Genomic DNA, 22,334 nt, shown 5'->3' with positions numbered 1-22,334 from the left:
ATATAACTATGGAAGATATAAAAAAGTGGTTAAATTTATGCATTCATGAGATGACAACTGATTTTTAAAAAGTAGAATGGACAGCATTATTGTGAGGCCAACAGCAAAATAAATTTATGGTCATGTTACCCCAAATCAGGAAAATGTTAAATACTTCTTAAACCCTTCTCAGCCAAGCTGGCTGGCTGACATTTTAATAAAGGCAATATAGCATGGGAAATGTTAAACTTGCAGCCAAGATGTCCTGCAGATAAGATGGCTGCAGAAGAATTTTAAAAATTCTTGCTAAATGTTATACAAGAAGAGGGTTATGTGTAAGAACAGGTTTTCAATATTGATGAGATGCTCTTGTTTTGCAAGGATGTTGGTAAAGTACCCCATATAATGCAAATGGCATTTTGGTTAATTAAAATGTTGCGACCAACGATTTGCAAGAACCTAACTGTATTTCCCCTAGGAGCAATAGTTCAGTATTTGTTAATTCAGTGCTCAAAGCAACTTTATAGAACAGAACCACTGCAAATAACAAGAATCAGCTGTGCTATTCTAGTTCCCTTTGACTATCTTTGAAGCAGATGAATTTTCTTAGACAAGCAAAGGAAGAGGCAAACCCAATAGGAAATTTCCTTATGAACCTGAGTAATAGAGTTGATTCCTGTTATTTGTGGTAGTTATGCTCTATAAAGTTGCTGTGAAGACCGAATTAACAAATACTGAATCACTGCTCCTATGGGAAAAACAGAGTTAGGTATTTTTTGGATTTGCTTTAAAATGTTTGGTTTTTTTTTTAGTTTTATAGCAGTTTTAGGTTCACAGTAAAATTGAGCAGAAGCTGCAGAGATTTCCCATATATTCCCTGCCTCAACACATGCATTATCCCTCATTATCAAATTCCCCAGCAGAGTGATATACTTATTATAACTGATGAGCCCACACCGACATATCATAATCATCCAAAGTCCATAGTTTATATTAGGGTTCACTCTTGGTTTTGTACATTCTATGGATTTGGACAAATTTATGATGACTTTTATCCACTATTATGGTATCATACAGATATTTTCACTGCCTCAAAAATCCTCTTTGCTCTACCTATTCATCCCTCCCTGCTCAACCTCTGGCAACCACTGATCTTTTTACTGTCTCCATAGTTTTGCTGTTCCCAGAATGTCACATAGTTAGAACCATACCACATATAGCACTTTCAGATTGGCTCCTTTCATTTAGTAATACACATTTAAGGTTTTTCCATGGCTTGATATCTTATTTTTTTTTTAGCTCTGAATAATATTCCACTGTCTAGATATAATATCACATTTTGGTTGCTTTTAGATTTGGGGAATTATGAATAAAGCTGCTATAAATATCCATATGCAGATTTTTACATGACATAGGTTTTCAACTACTTCTGGTAAATACCAAGGAGCATGATTGCTTGATAGTATGATATGAATGTGTTTGTTTTGTAAGAAAACATAAAACTGTTTTCCAAGATGGCCATATCATTTTGCATTCCTACCAGCAATGAATGAGAGTTCCTGTTGCTTCACAACCTTATCTGTATTTGGTGTTGTCAGTGTTCTGGATTTTGGCCCTTTTTTTTTTAAGATCTTATTTATTTATTTGATAGAGACACAGTGAGAGAGGGAACACAAGCGGGGGGAGTGGGAGAGGGAGAAGCAGGCTTCCCGCTGAGCAGGGAGCCTGATGCGGTGCTCGATCCCAGGACCCTGGGATCATAACCTGAGCCAAAGGCAGATGCTTAATGACTGAGCCTCCCAGGCACCCCGATTTTGGCCATTCTAATAGACACATAGTGATATCTCACTGTTATTTCAATTTACATTTCCCTGATGACATATGCTGTGGAGCCTCTTTTCATATGCTTATTTGCCATCTGTATATCTTCTTTGGAGAGGTGTCTGTTGAAATCTTTGGCCCATTTTTTAATTTCATTGTTTGTTTTCTGATTTTTAAGTTTTAAGAGTTCTTTGTATATTTTGGATAAGAGTTTTTTGTCAGATGTGTCTTTTGCAAATGATTTTCTTTGTGGCTTGTCTTCTAATTCTCTTGATATTGTCTTTTGCAGAGAGAAATTTTTTAATTTTAATAAAGTCCAGTCTATCAGTTATTTCTTTCATGCATCATGTCTTTGGTGTTGTATCTAAAAAGTAAAGGAAACTCATATGATCATTTTAATAGATGCAGAAGGAAGTTTTTAAGATCCCCTTATTTAGGAATAGATAGGAATTTTTCTTTTTTCTTTTTTAAAGATTTTATTTATTTATTTGAGAGAGAGAGAATGAGAGACAGAGACACGAGAGGGAAGAGGGCAGAGGGAGAAGCAGACCCCCTGCTGAGCAGGGAGCCTGATGTGGGACTTGATCCCGGGACTCCAGGATCATGACCTGAGCCGAAGGCAGTCGCTTAACCAACTGAGCCACCCAGGCCCCCAAGATAGGAATTTTTCAACCTAATCACGGGTAACTACAAAATACCTACAACTAACATAATGATGAAAGACTGAATGATTTTGCTGAAAAGCAGGAATAAGGCAAAAATGGCTACTTTTACCACTTTTATTCAGTTTTGTGCTGAAGGTTCTAGGATGTGTGATGAGGCAGTAAAAAGAAATAAAATGCATGTAGATTGGAAATGAAGAAGGAAAATGTCATTATCCTCAGATAACATGATTGTGTTTGTGTGTGTATGTATGCAGAAGGAAGGACTATAGTATAAAAAAAGCTACTGGAACTAACACATTACTTCAGGAAAGTAACAGGACACCAGATCAATATACAAAATCAATTATATTCCTAAATGCTAAACAATAAAATTTGAACTTGAAAACTGAAATAATTTACAGTAGCAACACAATTATGAGACACTGGAGGATGAATTTGACCAAAGATATATAAGACCTCTATTCTGCAAACTATGAAATATTTTTGAGATAACTTAAAGAAAACCTTAAAAATGGAAATATGATATGCTCATGTAAAAGAAGGTTTGATATTGTTAAAATGCTAATTGATTTTTTACAAAATTGATGTTTTGAGATTCTGAGTCCCAGTGTGATGATGTTAGGAGGTGGGGCCTTTGGGAGGTGGTCAAGTCATGAAGGTGGAGCCTCATGACTGGGATTAGGGGTCTTGTAAAAGTGGCTCCACAGTGATCCCTGGTCCCTTCCAGAATGTGAGGACACTGCTAGAAGGTACCTGTGTCTGAACCAGAAAGCGGGCCTCACTCCATGCTGAATCTGCTGGGACCATAACCTTGGACTTACTAGCCTTCAGAACTGTGGGAAGTAAATATTTGTGGTTTATGAGCCAGCCAGTCTATGGTATTTTATTATAGCAGCCTGAAGAGACTATGACAAATGTATACCTCAATATTAAAACTGGAAGTCCCCCTTTTTACTTCTGAGATTTGGGGATTAAAAAAAATTTAAGGTGACATCGAAAACATGTAAGATTTTAATTGATGTGAAATTCACTAGTAACTTATTAAAATAATTTTAGTGGGATTTTAGTGAAAAGTTGGGTTTTAGGGTACATCAAAGGAATGAGAGCAAGGGTGGAATAGTTCTTCCACAATTCTGGCAGTGCAGGAAAGGACAGGCCAGGAGCTGGTGAGACAGGTTGGCTTGTTTGTGCTCTTTGGGAAGAATGATATCAAGAGCCAATAGAAAGGAAATGAGGAAAACTGAAATCATCCATTTCTTGAGAAAAAGAAAGGGATGGGATCAAGAGCACCTGTGTAGAAAATGGGCTTTCATATGAAGGGAACCCTTTCTCCATTGGTTAGGAAGGAGGAAAGCATAGGTGTGCGCCCAGGGACACTTGAATGTTTTGTGTTGGGAAGTCGAAGGCTGTCCATGTGATGACTTCTGTTTTGCTCTGTGAAAAGGAGATAAAATCATCTGTCATGTGTGACATGGAATGTTGGTGAGTTAGGTGGGTGGTCTGAGGTTTGAATAAAGTGAAAAATGTTTAAAATATCAGTGTGGAGAATGATAGAAAAGATTGCTGGTCAGGGTCAATGGCCCAGATGAGGCTGAATTTTATGGATTTTATTGCAAACCACTTCTCCAGCAATGTCGGTTTTTTTGTTTGGTTTTGTATTTGATTTTTTTTTTTTTTTAGCAGTACTCAGCCTGAGTGCCATGGCAAAGATGGTAAGACAGTGGGATTAGTCCAAGGATGGTGTATTTTCCTGGAAGTTTCAGTGACATGGCAATGGAACTGAGCTAATTTATTAAAAATATTCTTTATTGATGGAACTTGGAGTCTAAGCAGGGTAAGAAAAGAAGTGAAAACTAAGAGAAGAAAATGTAGGACAGGGGGAGACTAGAGGTTCCTATGGGGTAAAATATCCAGGACAAGTGGACTTAAATGAACAGGAAAGCTGATGAGTGGATTTAATATTCAGAGGTTATGGGTGGCCACAGGGCTCAGGGTGCCAACCATAAAAATAAAATAGCCAGTTACTTTACTAGCAAAATGAATTTATTTGGGAATAGCAGAGAAATTGCAACTGGGGACAAGCAAACTATGGCAAGTCCAAAGACAAAGGGAAGGGAAGCTTTTATTAGGCTTTGGGGTAAATTGGGGAGGGTTGTTTTGCACAGAAGTTCATTGGAGAAGAACAAAAGTTCGAGGTTGTGACAGTTTCTTGTTGGCTATAGGAGGTGGTTAGTGCCTTGTTGTTGGGGCAGGGAGGGATCTTCCTTCTTTTCCTTAAAGGCAGGAGATAAAGTTCTTATGTGAAAAGTGCCCCCCCAGTCCCCACCTAGCAGCCTGCCCCAACACCCTTCCTCCTGCTGGTGGGGCAGGCTGCAAGGAGTGGTACGTGTGTGAGCACCCCCTCCGGGGATCCCCACTTCATTTTCAGTGAGGTTTCCTTTCCCCATTTCACAGGGTGTGAGGATGGCAGCAGGTTAGAAGAGGGGAAATAAAGGCAATTAAGTGACCCATACTGTGCTGCTGCTTTTTCTTTCCTTTTTTTCACCACATTGGTCTGATTCTAAAATACGAGCTTGGCAAAATTACTAAGCTTTAGCTTAAGTGACTGAATTAAAATTAGCTGAAGCTGAATGACCTGAGTTTCATCAAACTCAGGAGTTCCGTATGAGAGGAGAGACTGTCAAATGGGGGCAGAGAAGGAGAGAAGGTTGGTGTGAGGGCGTCCAGCAGGCTGGCTGGGAAGGGTGTGCTCATTCGTCGGACTGCCCCTTCTGGGTAGGGTTTCTTTGTTTGCATATTAGTTTTATTATTTTTCATAAATAAGACACTGTGTTCTAAAACCTGAAGTCGAATGTGACTAGGGATGACCCTGATAACAGCTGATGGTTCACGGCTGCCTCAGTGTCAAGTAACTGGTCTGTGTTGGATAATTTAAAAGAGTAAGAGAAAGCAAATATATATGAACACATTTTTTTGTGTCCTTTTGCCTATCAAAAATGAATCAACATAATAATGAGAGAAGGAGAGTGGTTCAAAGTTAGACTGTCATGTAGTATTCTATATGGTATGGTTTTCCTGGTCTTCTTATTTTTGTGTTATATTTGTTTGCCAATTCAGTTGATGTGTCATTTGATTCACTTTTCCCTACATTTTTTATTGTGAAATTTTTATAACTATAGAACTTTGGAAAGAATAATATAATGAACATCCATAACTCCTCTTATATTGACTAATTGCTAGTAGTATTTTGAAATATTTTCTGTCAGTCTGTCTACTTACCTACCCAACTACCTACCTACCTACCAACCTATATTGCTTTCTATTGGTTGCTAGCTAGCTAGATACAGATACACAGATATACTTAGACACATATGAGTAGTGATTTTTCACTTGTTCCTCAGCAGACATATGACAATGTCTGGAGATATTTTTGATTATTATGATTAAGGAAGGGAGGTGCTACAGGTGACTAGTGGGTAGGGACCAGGGTGCTGCTAAACATCCTGCAATGTATAGGACAATTGGCCACAACAAAGAATTGGTTTCCTGTCTAAAATGTCAATAATGCTGAGGTTAAGGAGGGGAATATATAATATAATATAATTTTTGTTAATGTAGTTTATTCTAGCATATAACATATGATATATACAAAATAAATATATATGATTTGCAAATATATATTTTGCTGAATCATTTAAAAGTATGTTTTAGACAGTATGAGTGAACTTTAGTAGAATATATGTACACAAATACCCATTCACTCCTGAATAATTTAGCATGAATCTCCTAAAAACAAATATTAAACACAATACCATTATCACACTCACAAAATTTAACATTGATACAATAATATTATGTACTAATGGCTCTTTGTTTTTTCAATTGGAGATCCAATAAAGATCATGCATTGCATTTATTTTCTTATCTCTTCAGCCTCATTTATTCTCAAAGTGTTGCCTCTCCCTTTGTCTTTCACGTCATTGATATTTCTGAAGAGTCCAGGTAGTTGTAGAATGCCCTGAAATTTGGATTCATCATATCTAGATCCAGATAAAACGTTTTTTGTGGAGGAATTCTACCTAGATTATGTTGTATTCTTCCCAGCATTGTATGATGAGGCACATGATGTCAGTATGTCCCACTATTGATAATGTTAAGTTTGGTGATCTGGTTAGCTGATTTCCACGAGATTTCTCCATTGTAAAGGAACATTTTTCTCCACTGAAATTAATTAGTATTCTGCATCATGAATCTTGGAGACTATGTAAGGATTCTGTTTCCTAACAGTATTTTCAGCCAATTATTTTCGAATTCATTGACTGCCTGAATCAATTATTAGGTTGGCTACAAAATAATGATTTTCCAATTCTGTCATTACTTTTTACAATTATTAGTTGATAATCTTTTCTAAAGAAGAACTTTCCCTTCCTCTTATCACTATTAAATCCTGTACTTTTTATTGCTATTCGAGATGTTATTTATTCCTGAAGTAAATATTTATAAATACAATATGTGTAGAATTTCCTTGAGATTTCTGATTTGTTGGAGTCTAAAACCATGGCCAGTTCTGAAAAATATACAAATCAAATTGTGTGTGGACATCTTCCCTCTGCCCCTTCCATATCCATGCTTCACCTTTCTCTGTCATGCTCTATGCCCAGTAAAACCGATCTGTGTATACTACACCATAGGGTTTTTTTGTTTTGTTTTGTTTTTATTATTATGTTATGTTAATCACCATACATTACATCATTAGTTTTTGATGTAGTGTTCCATGATTCATTATTTGCGTATAACACCCAGTGCTCCATGCAGAACGTGCCCTCTTTAATACCCATCACCAGGCTAACACATCCTCCCACCCCCCTCCGCTCTAGAACCCTCAGTTTATTTTTCAGAGTCCATCGTCTCTCATAGTTCATCTCCCCCTCCGATTCCCCCCCATAGGGTTTTACTGCCCTCTGGCTTCTTATTGGGTTTGGCTCATTGGAAACAAAGGTAAGAGACTAGATAGAAAGGGAGGAGAATGAGGTCTAGTATTTATTCATTTCCTGCAGGGTCCGCATGGACTGGTCCAACTGACTTAAGATTCCATCTTCTATCAGCCACCCTTTCTACACATTCCTCTTTTCTGTAGGTTCTAGTAACAGCAATCTCCTCTTCTCCTTTAGGCCTAGAGTTTGTAAAGAAGTTTTATTACCAGCCCAAGATCCTGCATTATCCTGGGATCTTGTACTATCCCTTCTGGTTCCCACACCCTACACATAGCTTTGTAAGTAGCTTTCTTACCTCATCAAACTTTCTTCAAATTGCTGAATTTAGGTAAGCCATCTGTTTCTGGCTGTGACCCCAGGTGGTGCATGTATATATGTTCCCTTCCTTTCTTCTCTCTCTCCTTCCCAGGAATCAGACCTGAATTAAATGGCTCTCCAAACCTTCACTAGATCCCTCATTTTCTCCCATGGGGTTTCCCCAGTAAATACCATTCACATCTAATCATGTCATGGCATCAGCTCTTGGAGGACCCAGACAAACATTGTAACTTATTAACCCCAAGCATTCCTCCATGCCTTGGGCCTTAGTTAAGCCTTACGGAAGAACTGAGAAGGTTGAATAATTTGGCATCAGTTTGGTATCTGTCTGTTGAGAAAAATTCAATTGTATTAGTGGACTAGCAAAGGTTTCTAAATGGACTGTGTGGCAAGGAGATGATGGAATTAGAGCTGGGGTTAACAGCAACTGGGACAGACATGCTAGCAGCAGGAAATGTTAAAATTGGAATAATGTTACTTTGAGGAAGTTCTAGCTTATAACCTTTATCATCGTCTTTATGTTTTGCTATTACCAAGGAAAAAATATACAGGGTGGTTGTTTGGGTGGCTGAACTGGGGACTATGAGTAGGTGTAGGGAGACTGTGCTTGAGTTCATGCTAGACTCTCTCAGCAGAAAAATGGAAAAGGCTTTGGAATCAGTTTTAAATTTTGGATCTGTCACTTATATGACCTTGGATGAGTTATTTAACTTGACTGAACTTGCTTCTTCTTTCATAAATAGGAAGGTAATAAATATTCACTCATAAAAATTATTTTGATGATTACAATAATTCATATAAAGATCTGTTCCTGAAATACATTGGCAGTTATTTGGTTTGTTATTTTATTTAAATGTGTGAATAGGAAAAAGAGCTCAATCCATTGATAAGATGCTTAGAACTCCATTCTCCAAGGAGTGTGTCTCCACATTCCTCTTAGCCTTGACTCTGGGGTCCCACAGTGTAGCAACCAGGACATTTTCCCAAAAGGCATTGTGCCCCATGGTCTCTTGAGTAGTTGCCTGCAGAGAGCACTGCTCTGTAATTAACAGAGGCAAGGTTTAATGAACTCCACAAGGAGATTTTTCCTGACACTTACTTTTTATATCCTGAAATAGTTTCTATTCCTTCAAGATCAATTAAAAAGTTTTTTTTTCATCTTTGCCAAAATACCTGAGGCAACTTTCCAGCTGTGTCTTTTTAATGAGTTCTCTAAATGGCTCCATGAGGTTCTTTAGTGAACTAACTGAAGTTGTAAGAACTCTCTGGGAGCAAGAACAAGAAAACTTCTGAGAAACCCTGAAGGTGATTTCCCTGGGCAGGCTCAGAGGTGCACATACCTTTCAACTTAAAAGCTTTCTAGATTTTTCACAAATACTCAGGGAGGGGGAAGGAAGCAAGGGAGAATATGCCAGAAGGCTTTAATAAGTCCCTAATAGGTGAGGCTCTTCCACTTAGGTTCATATTTGAGTACAGGCTTTGAGCTTCTCAGCTTTGTCCTGTTGGCTAACAACTGAAGAAGCCAGAACCCTGACCATTCTTCAGTGAAGAACATAAATACACCCTCACCAACCCCATCCCCAGACTCAGGCTACCTCAGGTCTTTAAATTAACCTGATGGATGTGTCAGGTGACTCCCTCATCCCCAGGAAAGCAGTACACAAAGAATGTATATATATTCTTATACATACACAAACCAGACTGGACATTCATTTGAACTAACAAATCAGTTCATGATGAAAAACATTTAATTCAAATTCTTGTAGAAGTAAGTTTGGGTCCATGAAGCCAAGTAATGAAATAGACTGACATTTATTGCTGAAGTGACCAATTTTGAGTTCTTTGATCTTGCATTTACATTGGTTTTTATACTTACCATCCATCAAACATACCAATGGAGCAGGGTTGGGATTAAGGTAAATGGAAGAAGAACCCAGGATGGAATCAATTCATTATAGACAATCCAGACAGGGAGATACTGACAGGGTATCTCTGATAGAATTTAATAATCTTCACATCATATTTAAAGGTAAACAATCCCCCCATTTATTAAATAACTCCTGAAAAAAATAAGCCAGCAATCCACTAATAGTCAAAAGATTTTCCTGAATATGCTAAGGCAATTTTCTTGTAAAAGACTAGATAAATTCATTTTAGAGAGAATTCTTAGAGTGAGGAATTAGTGACAGAAATAGATTATTTTAAGTGATAATAAATGGTTTCTTATGAAAAGGAAGATTTATCATACATATTTATCTCATCTTCCCAGATACCACTAAAATGGATAGAGCACAATGTATAATGCACAGGAGCAAATAGAATGGCAGAGGAGACATAGTGAATAAGAGGAATTGCAGCATTTTTAAAAAATATAGATAGAAAGCAGAGGGAGGAGTGATAACTAATTTATCAGACAAGAAGCTACCAACTAATGAGCATGCAGAAGGGAAAACTAATAAGAGGTAAGACACATTACTTCCAAGAGCCCCTGAGAGGCTGCAGACTTGAATATATTAGCAACAGTGGACCCTGGGGGTACACAAAGAGGAGAAAACAGGGGAATAAGATGAAAATCTGTTATTAAAGTGGTTGGAACTTCTGATTCTGCACCACTCCACACAGCTAGGTGACAACTCATCCTGGGCAGGAGCCTGGAAGCTCATTTTATGGAGAAATTGAGGATAAGAAGCCCTAAATTTTGGGATTCCAGATGAAGCAGAAGCCAGTGAGGCTTCGATCTGAAGACAGAAGAATTAAGTGAAAGTCTGAGCACTGAAGAATGAGAGTGTGTGCCCAATTACTCTCCCTGCACCCCAATCTCTCACACTCAGGTTCATTCTACCCCTCCTGCTCACAAATAGACACAAGACTGAAGACCTCATTGGATAAACCAACCAGTCCAGAAAACATTCATATTTGAGGGAATCTCAACAAAATGGATAGCTGGACCATCCTATCACCTTATATAAAACTCCACATATGAAGTTTCCAATGAAAGACAAGTACAGAAAGAAAAGAAGAAATCAGTGGAAACAAAGATGATGATGAGGAGAAGAGAATAAAGCTATAAAATGCAATAGATATTCCCATCTTTCCCACCTTCTTTTCCTAGAAAAAGAAATCAGCAGTTGGCCAGTTGCATGGTGTGGGTGGGATAATCATGCAGGAATCTGTGCATATGTGCGGGAGGCACTCCAGGATGCAGAGTATAGAGGTAGCATGGTTGGGAGATTGCATGCATTGAACAAAGAAGTAGTTGGTTGAACAAATAAGCAAACACTTTGAGGACTTCCTCACAACTGGAAAAAGTAGTCACAACTAGGGCATGATGATAGACTAGAAGCACCAGAAGAGTAGGATTGGAATTGGAGCAAGCAGTACGAAATCATTTTGTTTTTTAGACAACTTTACTGAGGAATAGATTACACACAATTAAGTGCATCTATTTAAGAGTCAAGTCCGATGAGTTATGACAAATCAGCACAATCAAGATATAGATCATTTCCATCCCTCAAAAAATTCTTCTGGTGTCCTTTTACAGTGGATTTATGTCCCCTCACCCTCTGCCCTAAGCAACCACTGATATACCACCACAGACTTCTGTCATTATAGATTAGTTTTGCCTGTTCCACAATTTCATATGAATGCAATCATACAGAATATGTTCTTTTCTGTATAGCTTCTTTCACTAACATGATTTTGTGATTCATCCATATTAATGCATGTATCAGCAGTTCATTTATTTTTATTGTTGAGTGGTATTCCACTGTATGGATATGCCATGATTTTTTAATCCATTAAATTGTTGATTGGCATTTGGATTGTTTTGCTATTTTTTTTAGAAATAGCTCTGAACAGTTGTACACATGTCTTTGAACATATGTTTTCATTCTCTTTGGAAAATACCTAAAAGTATTTACTTACTTTACCACATAGAAGTGTATGTTTTAGTTTATATGGCACTGAAAAATTGTTCCATTTTACATTCACCCTGGCAATATATAAGAATTTCATTTGATCAACATCTTCTCCACAGTTGGGTTTTTAATTTTAATCATTTTAGTGGATGTATTGTGATATTTCCTTGTTTTAATATGTATTTCTCCGATGGCTAATGATGTTGAACATTTTTAAATGTGCTTACTGATCCTTTGTATATCTTCCTTAGCAAAGTATCTGTACAAACCATTTGCTCATTTATTATTTGGGTCATTTGTCTCCTTATTAAATTTAAGAGGCCTTTATATATTCTTGACAGAAGTCCTTTGTCAGAAATATGCATTGTGAAAATTTTATTCAATTCAGTAGTTTGTTTTTTTTCATTTCCTTAATGATGACTTTCAAAGAACAGAAGTTTTTAATTTTGATTAAGTACAAGTTATGTTTTAGTGAATCATGTTTAAAATATATATACATAAATACAGAAATAGTTTTAGATGTATATGTTAGTGTGTGTAAATATGGAAACATGTAAATGCATTTGTTTCCCACCCCTGTTTGCTGGTCTCCTTACAAACACTGACACCCTGCTAAGAGTGAGCACACTAAGAGCCCAGATACTGGTTTTTAAACTTCTCCACTAAAGGGAACAGGGCTGCCTGAAGAAATGGCTAATTCCAAAGTAAAATAAAGAAAAAAAATACAAGAAGAACCTGTAACACGTTTACATCAGAAAATAAGAAAATTCTAAAAAAAAAAATAGTGTGGATGTAATAATAGGATATAGGAGTCAACTTGAAGGGACTCTCATTGGCCAAATAAAAATAAAAAATGAAAGTAACAGATTATAATCCATTTAATAAAATAGGGATTCATGAATCCATACTGATATAAACAAATAAATGACCAGTAAAATGAGATGTGTAAGCTCTTAGAAGAATTAGACAACTTAGAAGAATGACAACTCATACATGTAGAAGAAACAATAGAAAAAAAACTTGTCATTTGGTGACCATTATAATGGTGATTGACTTAGGCAGGCGGTATCAATTGAAGCTAAACCTGGTGGATAAAGTTCTGATGAGGGTCAAAATGTTGGTATAGCACCAGAATATCTCCTACAAAACTTTAATAAGTTACAAAGGAAAAATTGTGACTTTATGGTGGAGAAACTTGGCAGAAATCAGCATGATCAGATGACCAAGGTTAAAATATTGCCAATAGTGAGATGGGTGGAATGCCAGGTGGCCTCTGATGTACTGAGAAGGGCACAACGTAGTTACTAGTAATGAGAAATATGCAGATTTAAAATATAGAATCCTAAACTAACAAATTACTGAAGTCTAAGAATTATATACATGTATGCAGAAAGACACAAGCAAGTAGATGTTAAGAAATTCTTATATACTTAAGATGGAAAAATTAATTGGATCAATCTTTTCAGAGAGTACTTTCATAACATAATAAGTAATAGTAATCTCTTTATTTTTCTATTTAGATCTGACAAGAACTCTGAAGTATTGATGTTATACCCAATTTAAAAATGAAGAAATAATTGAGACATTAAGTATCTTGCCTAAAGTCACACGCTAATAAGTGGTAGAGCAAGACTCACTGATCTAACCATTTGTTTGTACTGACTTGAGTCATGAAAATATTTCTGATCTTTCATTCAGTAAGTATATATGTATACATATATTTTTTTTCTAAGATTTATTTATTTATTTTAGAGAGAAAGCAGTGGGGAGGGGCAGAAGGAGAGAGAGAACCTGAAAATTCTAGAGGAAACTCCTTGCTGAGCATGGAACCTCAAGCAGGGCTCGATCTCATGATGCTGAGATCATGACCTGAGCCAAAATCAAGAAGTCGGACACTTAACTGACTGAGCTACCCAGGCACTCCTTATTCAGTAACTATATTTCTTTCTTTTTTTTTTTTTTTAGTAACTATATTTCTAAAAATTAAAGCAATAATCCCAAATGAAGTTTTATGCACAAAAATATTCCTCTATTTATAGTATGTGCATATACAATAACTTGTATAGTATTAGTATAATATCTTAAAGTAGTATAATATTTTTAGTATATGGAAAAATCTAAGTATAAAAATGATTAAGTAAATTATGGTATGTTCATATAATGGGTATTATACACCTATTAAAATTAAGTTTGTTGATAGATTGCCTGGATTGTTATGATAAATGGTATAGTAGCATAGGAAGTTTTATATAGAGTATGAGCTCAGCTATGTTAAAACTACATGAAGTCTGACAAAAAAATACAGTAAATGTTAACAAAATTTACCTCTGAATGGTTGCCTTTTGGGTGAATTTCATTTTCTTCTACTTTGAGCATGTATGTTAATTTTTTTTTTTAAAGATTTTATTTATTTATTTGAAAGAGAGAATGAGAGAGAGAGAGCAGGAGAGGGGGGAGGGTCAGAGGCAGAAGCAGACTCCCTGCCGAGCAGGGAGCCCGATGCGGGACTCGATCCCGGGACTCCAGGATCATGACCTGAGCCGAAGGCAGTCGCTTAACCAACTGAGCCACCCAGGCGCCCGAGCATGTATGTTAATTTAAAATCAAGGAAAGCTGAAAGTATTTTAAAAATGGCTTTGTGTAATAAACACTAAGGCAAAGGGAACTCAGACGTCATGACCATCCTGCATATGGTATATATATTTATGTCCTCCTGGGCTTACCAAATGCAACATACCAGACAAAGAATAGGGCAGTAGTTAAGTAATTTATGAGATTTGTAATCAGACATACCTGGGTTCAAGGTTATTTAACTTCTTGGAGTCTCAATTTTCTCATTCACATGAAGTTATTCAGTTTGGGGTGTATTTGGAACAATTGCTGCATGAGAGCAGGTATGCAAAGTTCCTGGCACAGTCCCTGATATACACCAGGAAGTGAACCAATGTGTTAATTATCATTACCAGTTGAGCTCTTAGAAGATGAAGGATTATGTCTCTAGAGATAAATGTGAATTCAATTCAAGGGTTTTAGATATAGTTAGAGATTAAACATGTGTCCAGATAGAGAATACAATTAAGTAGAATATACAAATTTAAACTAGACAATTTTTATTTATTTTAAAATAATTTATCAAAGGGGCATTGACTGGCAAGGAATTCACTGTAATGGGCAATTCTCACCAAATCTCAAACGTCTGACCTCCACTGAGTAATGTAGGTGAGACATCTCATGGTCTTTAGGGTTTGGGGATATTTAAGATTCTGTATGTGGGATAATTCCACATCAGTAATCATTAAATCATATGAATTTTACCTAGATCTCAACCTAAGAAGCTTAAGAGAAACTTTGTCTTGAACTTCAGGTTCTAAGCACTCCTGAATTTTCTTCTGACTAATCCCCATTCTAGTTATAGAAACATGAAACCCTCTTATTCTCTTGATCAATGATAAACCAATAGTCTTTGATTAATATACCAGTATTACAGATGTTTTATATATTATGCAAGTTGTCATGGAGAAGAAGGGAAATAAATTTATACCACCACCTTCCACTCCTACCGTGTGTCCAGGATTGGCATGAAAACAACTTAAGAGAAAAAAACTTATAAAAGAATCCAAACTTGAGTGTTATGGCCACTATTCCATACTAACCAATGGGTTATAGCACGAGTCCTCCTCATATGGATGTTAGCTCACACTCAGCCATATTCAGTGAGGAACATTGATATAATTACAAGCAGTCCAGTGTTAAACTTTTTGAAAAGACCTATTCTTTACCTGTGTTACTAAAGATGCATCTATAGGCTATTTGTCAAGAAAGAGGAAAGGACAAATCAAAAATTATAATTAGATTTCTCTTAATATGAAAAATTAGGCCTTCTGGGAGAGGAGGAATAGCTAAGTCAATAGGGTTCCTAACTCAGATAGCCCATGCATTATTCATACTTATACCTTCTTGGGGTAGATACGAGGAGGAACGATGGGGTATGTACCCCCTGAATTAGTCAGCACAGGAGCTTTAAGATCTGAGGCTGCTAAAAAGCTTTATCGCTGTTGTTTTTTTGTTTGCTTTGATTTTTGCTATTTGTTACCTTGTTATCTCAAGTCCTGTTTGACATTCTGCATTTAATTATGATTCACACCATGCCAGAAAATCATTTACATTCAAAGGAGAGAAGAGTGTTGAGGGGAAGGGCCCAAGAGAACACACAGAAGAGAAGGTAAAAGGAAGAGAGGGAGGGAAGGAGGAAGAAGGCAAGGAAAAGGGAAGGAGGGAGGGAGGAAAAAATAATTGGGGGAGAAAGAAATGAAAAAGGAGATCAGAAAAAAGAAAAAAAAAAAAACCTCAGCAGTGACAGAAGTTAGGCAAAGGGAGTTTTATAACTGAACATCTTACAATCCTGCTCAGTGTAATGGAAATGGTGATCCGTGAGCAAACATATGAGGAAAATCTGCTTTTCTAAGGCTATAATAATGTAATCTTTTTCAATAAAAATGTTTATTTCATAAAAAGCACAAATTGACTAATATATTATGTTCTTAACTCTTTTCAATTAGCCACTATGAAATAAGTCTAATTATCATAAATGTGTTGACTTATTTATGCAGCAAATTAATTGAGCACCTACTATAAGAAGCCACTGGGGTTTTCAGTATAATGATACAAGACGTAGTCCCTGCCCTTAAGGACTTTGCGTCTAGTAGAGAAGACAAAGAAGCAGCAATGAAAAGGCATACAAATTTTAGCTTGTGCATGTGCTGCTATGAGACATGGTAGTGTGGTAGGGGAGAAGGGGACAAGTGATAACTAAACTGAGAACATACTCCTGGCATAGGGACCCGTGAGCACAAAAACCCTGAGGCTGGCAAGATTTTGATATGATCTAGGACTGGCCTAGGTCCAGTATAACTTTAACTCCCTGATCGAAGAGGAAGATTTCCAGAGATATAGTTTGAGAAGCCGGAAGGGCCAGATCATTTAGCACTCTCATAACCTTCAAAGGGAATTTGGATTTTATATGGTTCAAAGAGAGGACATTGAAAATTTTTAAGCAGGAGGTGGAATAGGAGCTGGAAGTCAAGTTAAAGAGACGTTACATTAGTTTAGTGGATTTTGTCCGCCTTCAACTAGAATAAAGCCTCACAGAGGTTAAGAAAGGCACAGATCAAGTATTTTCATTTGACTAATTAATAATGGAACCATGCTAAAAGTATGTATTTAAGGCCCTTTATACTAGGAGGGTCAAATCTTCCTCCCTTCTTATCCAGATATACACCTTCCCCACCACCCCATGGTGCTTAGATTATGGGCTGTCATGAACAGAATTCAGATACCTTTTGGAGAGGAAGGAGAATCAGGAATGACTGTTTCTCACTTGCGTAACTTGGCAGGGGGTGTAGTGAGGCAACTTACTGTGATAGATAAGAAGAAGAAAACCGAACATTTCATTTTAAATACACTAGATTTGAGATGCCTGGGTTCTTATCTGAAATCTGCCTTTAGTCATACCTGTCCTAGCTTCAGTATTCTTATCTTTAAAATGACACCTTTGGATTCAGTGTTCTCTAAGGTTCTTTGCATGCATAAAAGATTTTTTAAAAATAGAACTGTACATTTACTTTGAGTTTTAGAGTTTGCAAAGTGCTTTTTTTTCTTATAAAGAGTGAAGTGCTCTTCTCATGCTGGTGGTCCTTGGACCATGCTTTGAGAAACATTTCTCTATCACCTAAGCCCACACTACAAAATGGGTAATAGTTGAAAGGTTAAGGGAGAATTGAATGGTTTTCTTAAAAAATAATAATTGTGTTTCATATGCATTCTCTCTCCCTGTCCCCTTGGCTATCTCCCTAACTCAAGTACTCATTATCTCTCCCTGGAACACATCAGCTCTTCAGATAGCTTGGCCTCATGGTCTCCAATCTTATTCTTTTAAAGTTTTCTACACTAAACAAGAAGTAATCTTTGTAACTACATATTTCGTCATATAATCCTCTTTATTCAAAAGGAAGGCCAACATCTTTGACATGGTACAGAAGCTTGTTTGTGAACTCCCTTTCCAATATCATTCTTTTGCCTTTCCCTCCTTATGCCCTAGGGGACAGCCTGGCATGTCCTGTACACCTTATATCCTCCTGAAGAATGCTTAAGTATCTCATTCATGGTAAAGCCTGTACCAATTCCTTTTCAGAATGATCTAGTACACCCTTACTCAATACCCTGGTATACTGTGCACACTTCTGTCACAACTCCTGTATTGTTTATTTGCATGGCTCACTCTGAAGGGAGACCGTAAGGCCCTTGAATATCAAGGCAGTATCTCATTAATGTTTGCTTTTCCAGTGTCTAGGACAGTGCCCACATATAACAGATGCTCAGTAAATGTAAATTGAATGATTGCATTAATAAAAGAATGACTTAAATTATTAAGTATCTACATGTGGATAATTATGGATATAAAGTATCCATATGTGGATACTATATAGAAACTTAAAATCCTCTTGGCAATATTTTATTTAGTTCTCCAGTTTCAGGTAGTCAATAAATTTATCTTAAAGGCTTCAGTTAATTTTTTAACCACTGTATTTTTTAACTTCTAAACTTTTCACTCCTCCAAAGTTTCAGGATATTTATTCCTTGAGCTTCTTTATTCTGCCCATGGAAATACATGGGCTTTGAATCCTTGACTAGGCTGTCAGCCAGAAACCATAGGCATATATCATTCCTTCACTTATTAACAGAGAACTACATTGTTCATGCATTAACAATTCACTTCTCCTCTTTTAAGTAAAGAACGAAATGTGATCTGATAAATGAGTTTTGGATATTTCTCTCCAAAACTGCCCATTGAGAAAATACACACACATACACATATAGGACTGACACACATAAGAGAGACAATCAGAAAAATTTTCCAGAAATTCTCTGTTTATGTTTTATTATGTGAATCTAAAGTCAGCACCTCAGTCTAAGTCATTATTATATTAGAAGGTTCACAGAACTTTATGAGTGTATCACAGTAAAGATGTGCTGCCCCCAAATCCCAAAGCTTCTCTCAGACTCCTCTTCAAGGCCAGTTTTACTTTGGTGTCTGTTTTCCCTTACTTCCAGCACCCCATGTCAAATCTCAGGTACTACATGGAGAGGACTCAGCACAGTGTAGGAAGGTTGACAGAAGAGTTTTCCTAATCTACCATCACCCAACTTAGAATTATCTAAGGAGGAAAGAAAAAAATCAATGCCAACTTTCAACCCATTGTCTCATGAAGATGATGCTCTGCCTCCTCCAAGCTTCACAAATTCATCTGGGACAAGATAGAGATCCAGGAACCCATCACCATCCAAATACTTGAGGGGTATAATTTGCATTGTGGTCCCAGGAGTACGTTTGTTCTTACTACTACACAAGTTTCATATGTATGGATTCATCTGGGTATTAAGTCATCATCTGCTAGCTCCTTTTCTTCTGAATGTCCATCCCCAGGGCCTAGAGAAATGGAGACAGAAAGACAAACAATTTTGGTTCTCCTGGTAGAGATGTATGTCCCTGTCTCCTCTCCCCCAGGGATACTCAGAGACAATCTGGGTGCGCTTGGGTGAAGGCGAGCTTGCTATAAAACCTTTACTGTTGGTGTTCACGGTGAGCAGGCCCCAGTACCTACATCAGCCTGTGTCGAGGGAACAGGGACAAGCCCTGCACCTCAAAGTCTCTCTTTCAGAGACAGTTGGAGGGTGCAAGATCATCAACTCTCACCTTCAAAATCTCTGCTGACTTCTGTGCAGTTTCTTCTAAATCTAATCCTATCTCTAAGATAAGACAAAGGCTGGTATCACAGTGAGTAAGGGGCCTTTTTCAAAGTGTTGGTAGTTGAGAGAAGGTGGGGCCTGGAGGAAGGAAGAGCTTCAGAAATTAGCATCCTGAACAAGAGGTACAAGGTCAACTTATGGGCAGGCAGCTTTCTGGTCTTAAGACAGGGTTGAAATTTTCAGAGCTGGAATCATAAGCTGCATATTGAGAATGATCAAGTATATCATGAGTTGTCATATAATAGGTGTATATAATCAGTTCTATGGAACATTTCAGGATTCCCTTTCTGTCATCCCTGTGGCCATATGGTTGGTGGAATGGCAGCCAGAAAAAATGAAAGAAGAGTCAAAGATTTGATTAAATTCTGGGATAGGCACTTTGGATGTTATTCCTAATGTAATGCCTTCCATCCATCCATCCATCCATCCATCCATCCATCCATCCATCCATCCAACAAATGGGTGCTATATTAGGTACTGTCCAAATGCAGGGGGGTCCAAAAATAGCATCTACACAGAGCCAGGGAAGCAGTTCTGCAAGAGGGTGGGGTGCGGCAGGAATAGAAACATTATATAGTTAAGTCTTCACACGATAACCACTTGCCCTGACCCTATACCATAAATTACTTCTATGAATGCTGACCAGATTAGTGATGTTGCTCTGTTCGTGCTTAAAAGGGAAACAGTCAGATTTCCCTGTGTAGCACCAGGAAGTAAAAAAGTTAGTGCCAACTTCATTTGCTAAAGCCCTAAAGCTAGTGAACAGAGAGGGAAACAGATCTCTTTGAGGTTACATTTATAAATCTTATTCCTTAATTCATTCATTCATTTATTTACTCTACTATTTATTGAGCACCTGCTATGTGCAATGTAAATCCGCAAGTTATAAAATAAAAGCAAAACAAATGATAAAAAGAAAATGGGAACAAAATTTGAAAACTAAATCAATTAGAAAGTAAACATATATGAGAATATGGCTATGGGACTTTCCCCCAAATGAAATAATTTGTCATTCTGGAAAATAAATTATTATGTGACTGCCATCATGATAGTAAAAATAAGGGTCTTGTGATCAAAGTTAAATAAAATTCTGTAGACATCAAAATAGTACATGCAACCTTGTGCTCACTTACACTACTTGAATAATTTTCTTTCTGCTTTACTGTGGATTAAAGGATTTGACGTAATGGCTCTGAAAAGGATCGCCAGCTGACGTAACACACAGGATATACTTTAAACCCCCTCTTTCTGTTTGAGAACTAACCCAGACCTGCGTTTGCTCCTCAGCACACAGCCTACTGCAGCAGCAGCAACTGATACAGATACTGCTGCCAGGGAATGACGGAAAATCAAACATGGGTCACAGAATTCATTCTCCTGGGATTCCCGCTCAGCCCAAAGCTGCAGGTGTTCCTCTTTGGGCTCTTCTCCCTGTTCTATGCCTTCACCCTGCTGGGGAACAGCATCATCCTGGGGCTCATCTGGCTGGACTCCCGACTGCACACCCCCATGTACTTCTTCCTCTTCCACCTGGCCATCATGGACATAGCCTATGCTTCAAATAATGTCCCAAAGATGCTGGCAAACCTCCTCAACAAGGAAAAAACTATCTCCTTTGTCCCATGCATAATGCAGACGTTTTTATACATGGCTTTTGCTCACACTGAGTGTCTCATCTTAGTCATGATGTCCTATGATCGGTACGTGGTGATCTGCCACCCCTACATTACTCTGTCATCATGAGCTGGAGAGTGTGCTCCATTCAGGCTGTCACTTCCTGGGCATGTGGCTCCCTGCTGGCCCTGGTCCATGTGGTTCTCATCCTGAGGCTGCCCTTCTGTGGGCCTCGTGAAATCAACCACTTCTTCTGTGAAATCCTGTCTGTCCTCAAGCTGCCTGTGCTGACACGAGGCTCAACCACGTGGTCATTTTTGCTGCTTCTGTGTTTATCTTAGTCGGGCCCCTCTGCTTGGTGCTGTTGTCCTACTCACGCATCCTATTTGCCATCCTGAGGATCCGGTCCGGGGAGGGCGCAGAAAGGCCTTCTCCACCTGTTCCTCCCACCTCTGTGTGGTGGGGCTCTTCTTTGGTAGTGCCATTGTCGTGTACATGGCCCCCAAATCCCACCACCCTGAGGAGCAGCAGAAGATCCTTTCCCTGTTTTATAGCCTTTTCAACCCTATGCTGAACCCACTGATCTACAGCCTGAGGAACGCAGAGGTCAAGGGTGCCCTGAAGAGAGTGCTGTGGAAGGAGAGATCAATGTGAGGGATGCCAGGGACAGTCTTAAAGGTGGAAGACCTGTTTTCGATGAGATTTGGAGGAAAGGTAATAGAAATGCTTTAAGAATCTAATGTCTCAGATTTTCAATATTAAAAATATATATTGATCAGATTCTGTCCCTAGACATGGGGTACTTCCAGACCACAAAGCACAGGCCATACAAGAAGAATTGTGTACTGGTGAAGCACTGAGCAGAGTCATGGACTCCTCTGGCCAGTTCCCAGTGCTACCTAAGATCCAGTTTCTTTCCTTTTGAGGCTTTTTTTCTCTCGCATCTCCCTTAACATTCCCATCTCCCTTATTGCTGTAAGTATATGCTAATAATCCCTAATATATTCTGTACAATAGTGCACCTCTAATAAGAGGATAAATACTGACCTTGTTACGCAGTCCCCTCCTTGGAAATGCACTAAGGAATTTCAAGTCTAAGGATGATGACATTAGTTCTGAAAAGTTATCTAAATCTGAGCCCAAGGAATCTATATCTGTGAAAAGTAAAGTTTAATTTTATGGATTTTTTATATGTATATGAGAGGCAGAGAAATATCAGG

At 37.8% G+C, this 22,334-nt stretch overlaps 1 protein-coding gene across 1 annotated transcript; it reads left to right on the top strand.

The window, feature by feature from the left end:
- The first annotated feature begins 19,864 nt into the window (after positions 1-19,864).
- Positions 19,865-21,768, top strand: LOC115937277 (olfactory receptor 2A5-like). Its single transcript, XM_031018967.2, is given in 4 exon segments — positions 19,865-21,223; positions 21,226-21,390; positions 21,393-21,533; positions 21,536-21,768. Coding segments are annotated over 4 exon segments (924 nt in total). The 5' UTR covers positions 19,865-20,838.
- Positions 21,769-22,334: the final 566 nt, after the last annotated feature.

The sequence above is a fragment of the Leptonychotes weddellii genome, chromosome 12 (assembly GCF_054177405.1).
Source record: "Leptonychotes weddellii isolate Sample4059 chromosome 12, ASM5417740v2, whole genome shotgun sequence".
Classification (NCBI taxonomy): domain Eukaryota; kingdom Metazoa; phylum Chordata; class Mammalia; order Carnivora; family Phocidae; genus Leptonychotes; species Leptonychotes weddellii.
The sequence above is the reverse complement of the archived record's forward strand: the minus strand, read 5'-3'. Positions and strand labels throughout refer to the sequence as shown.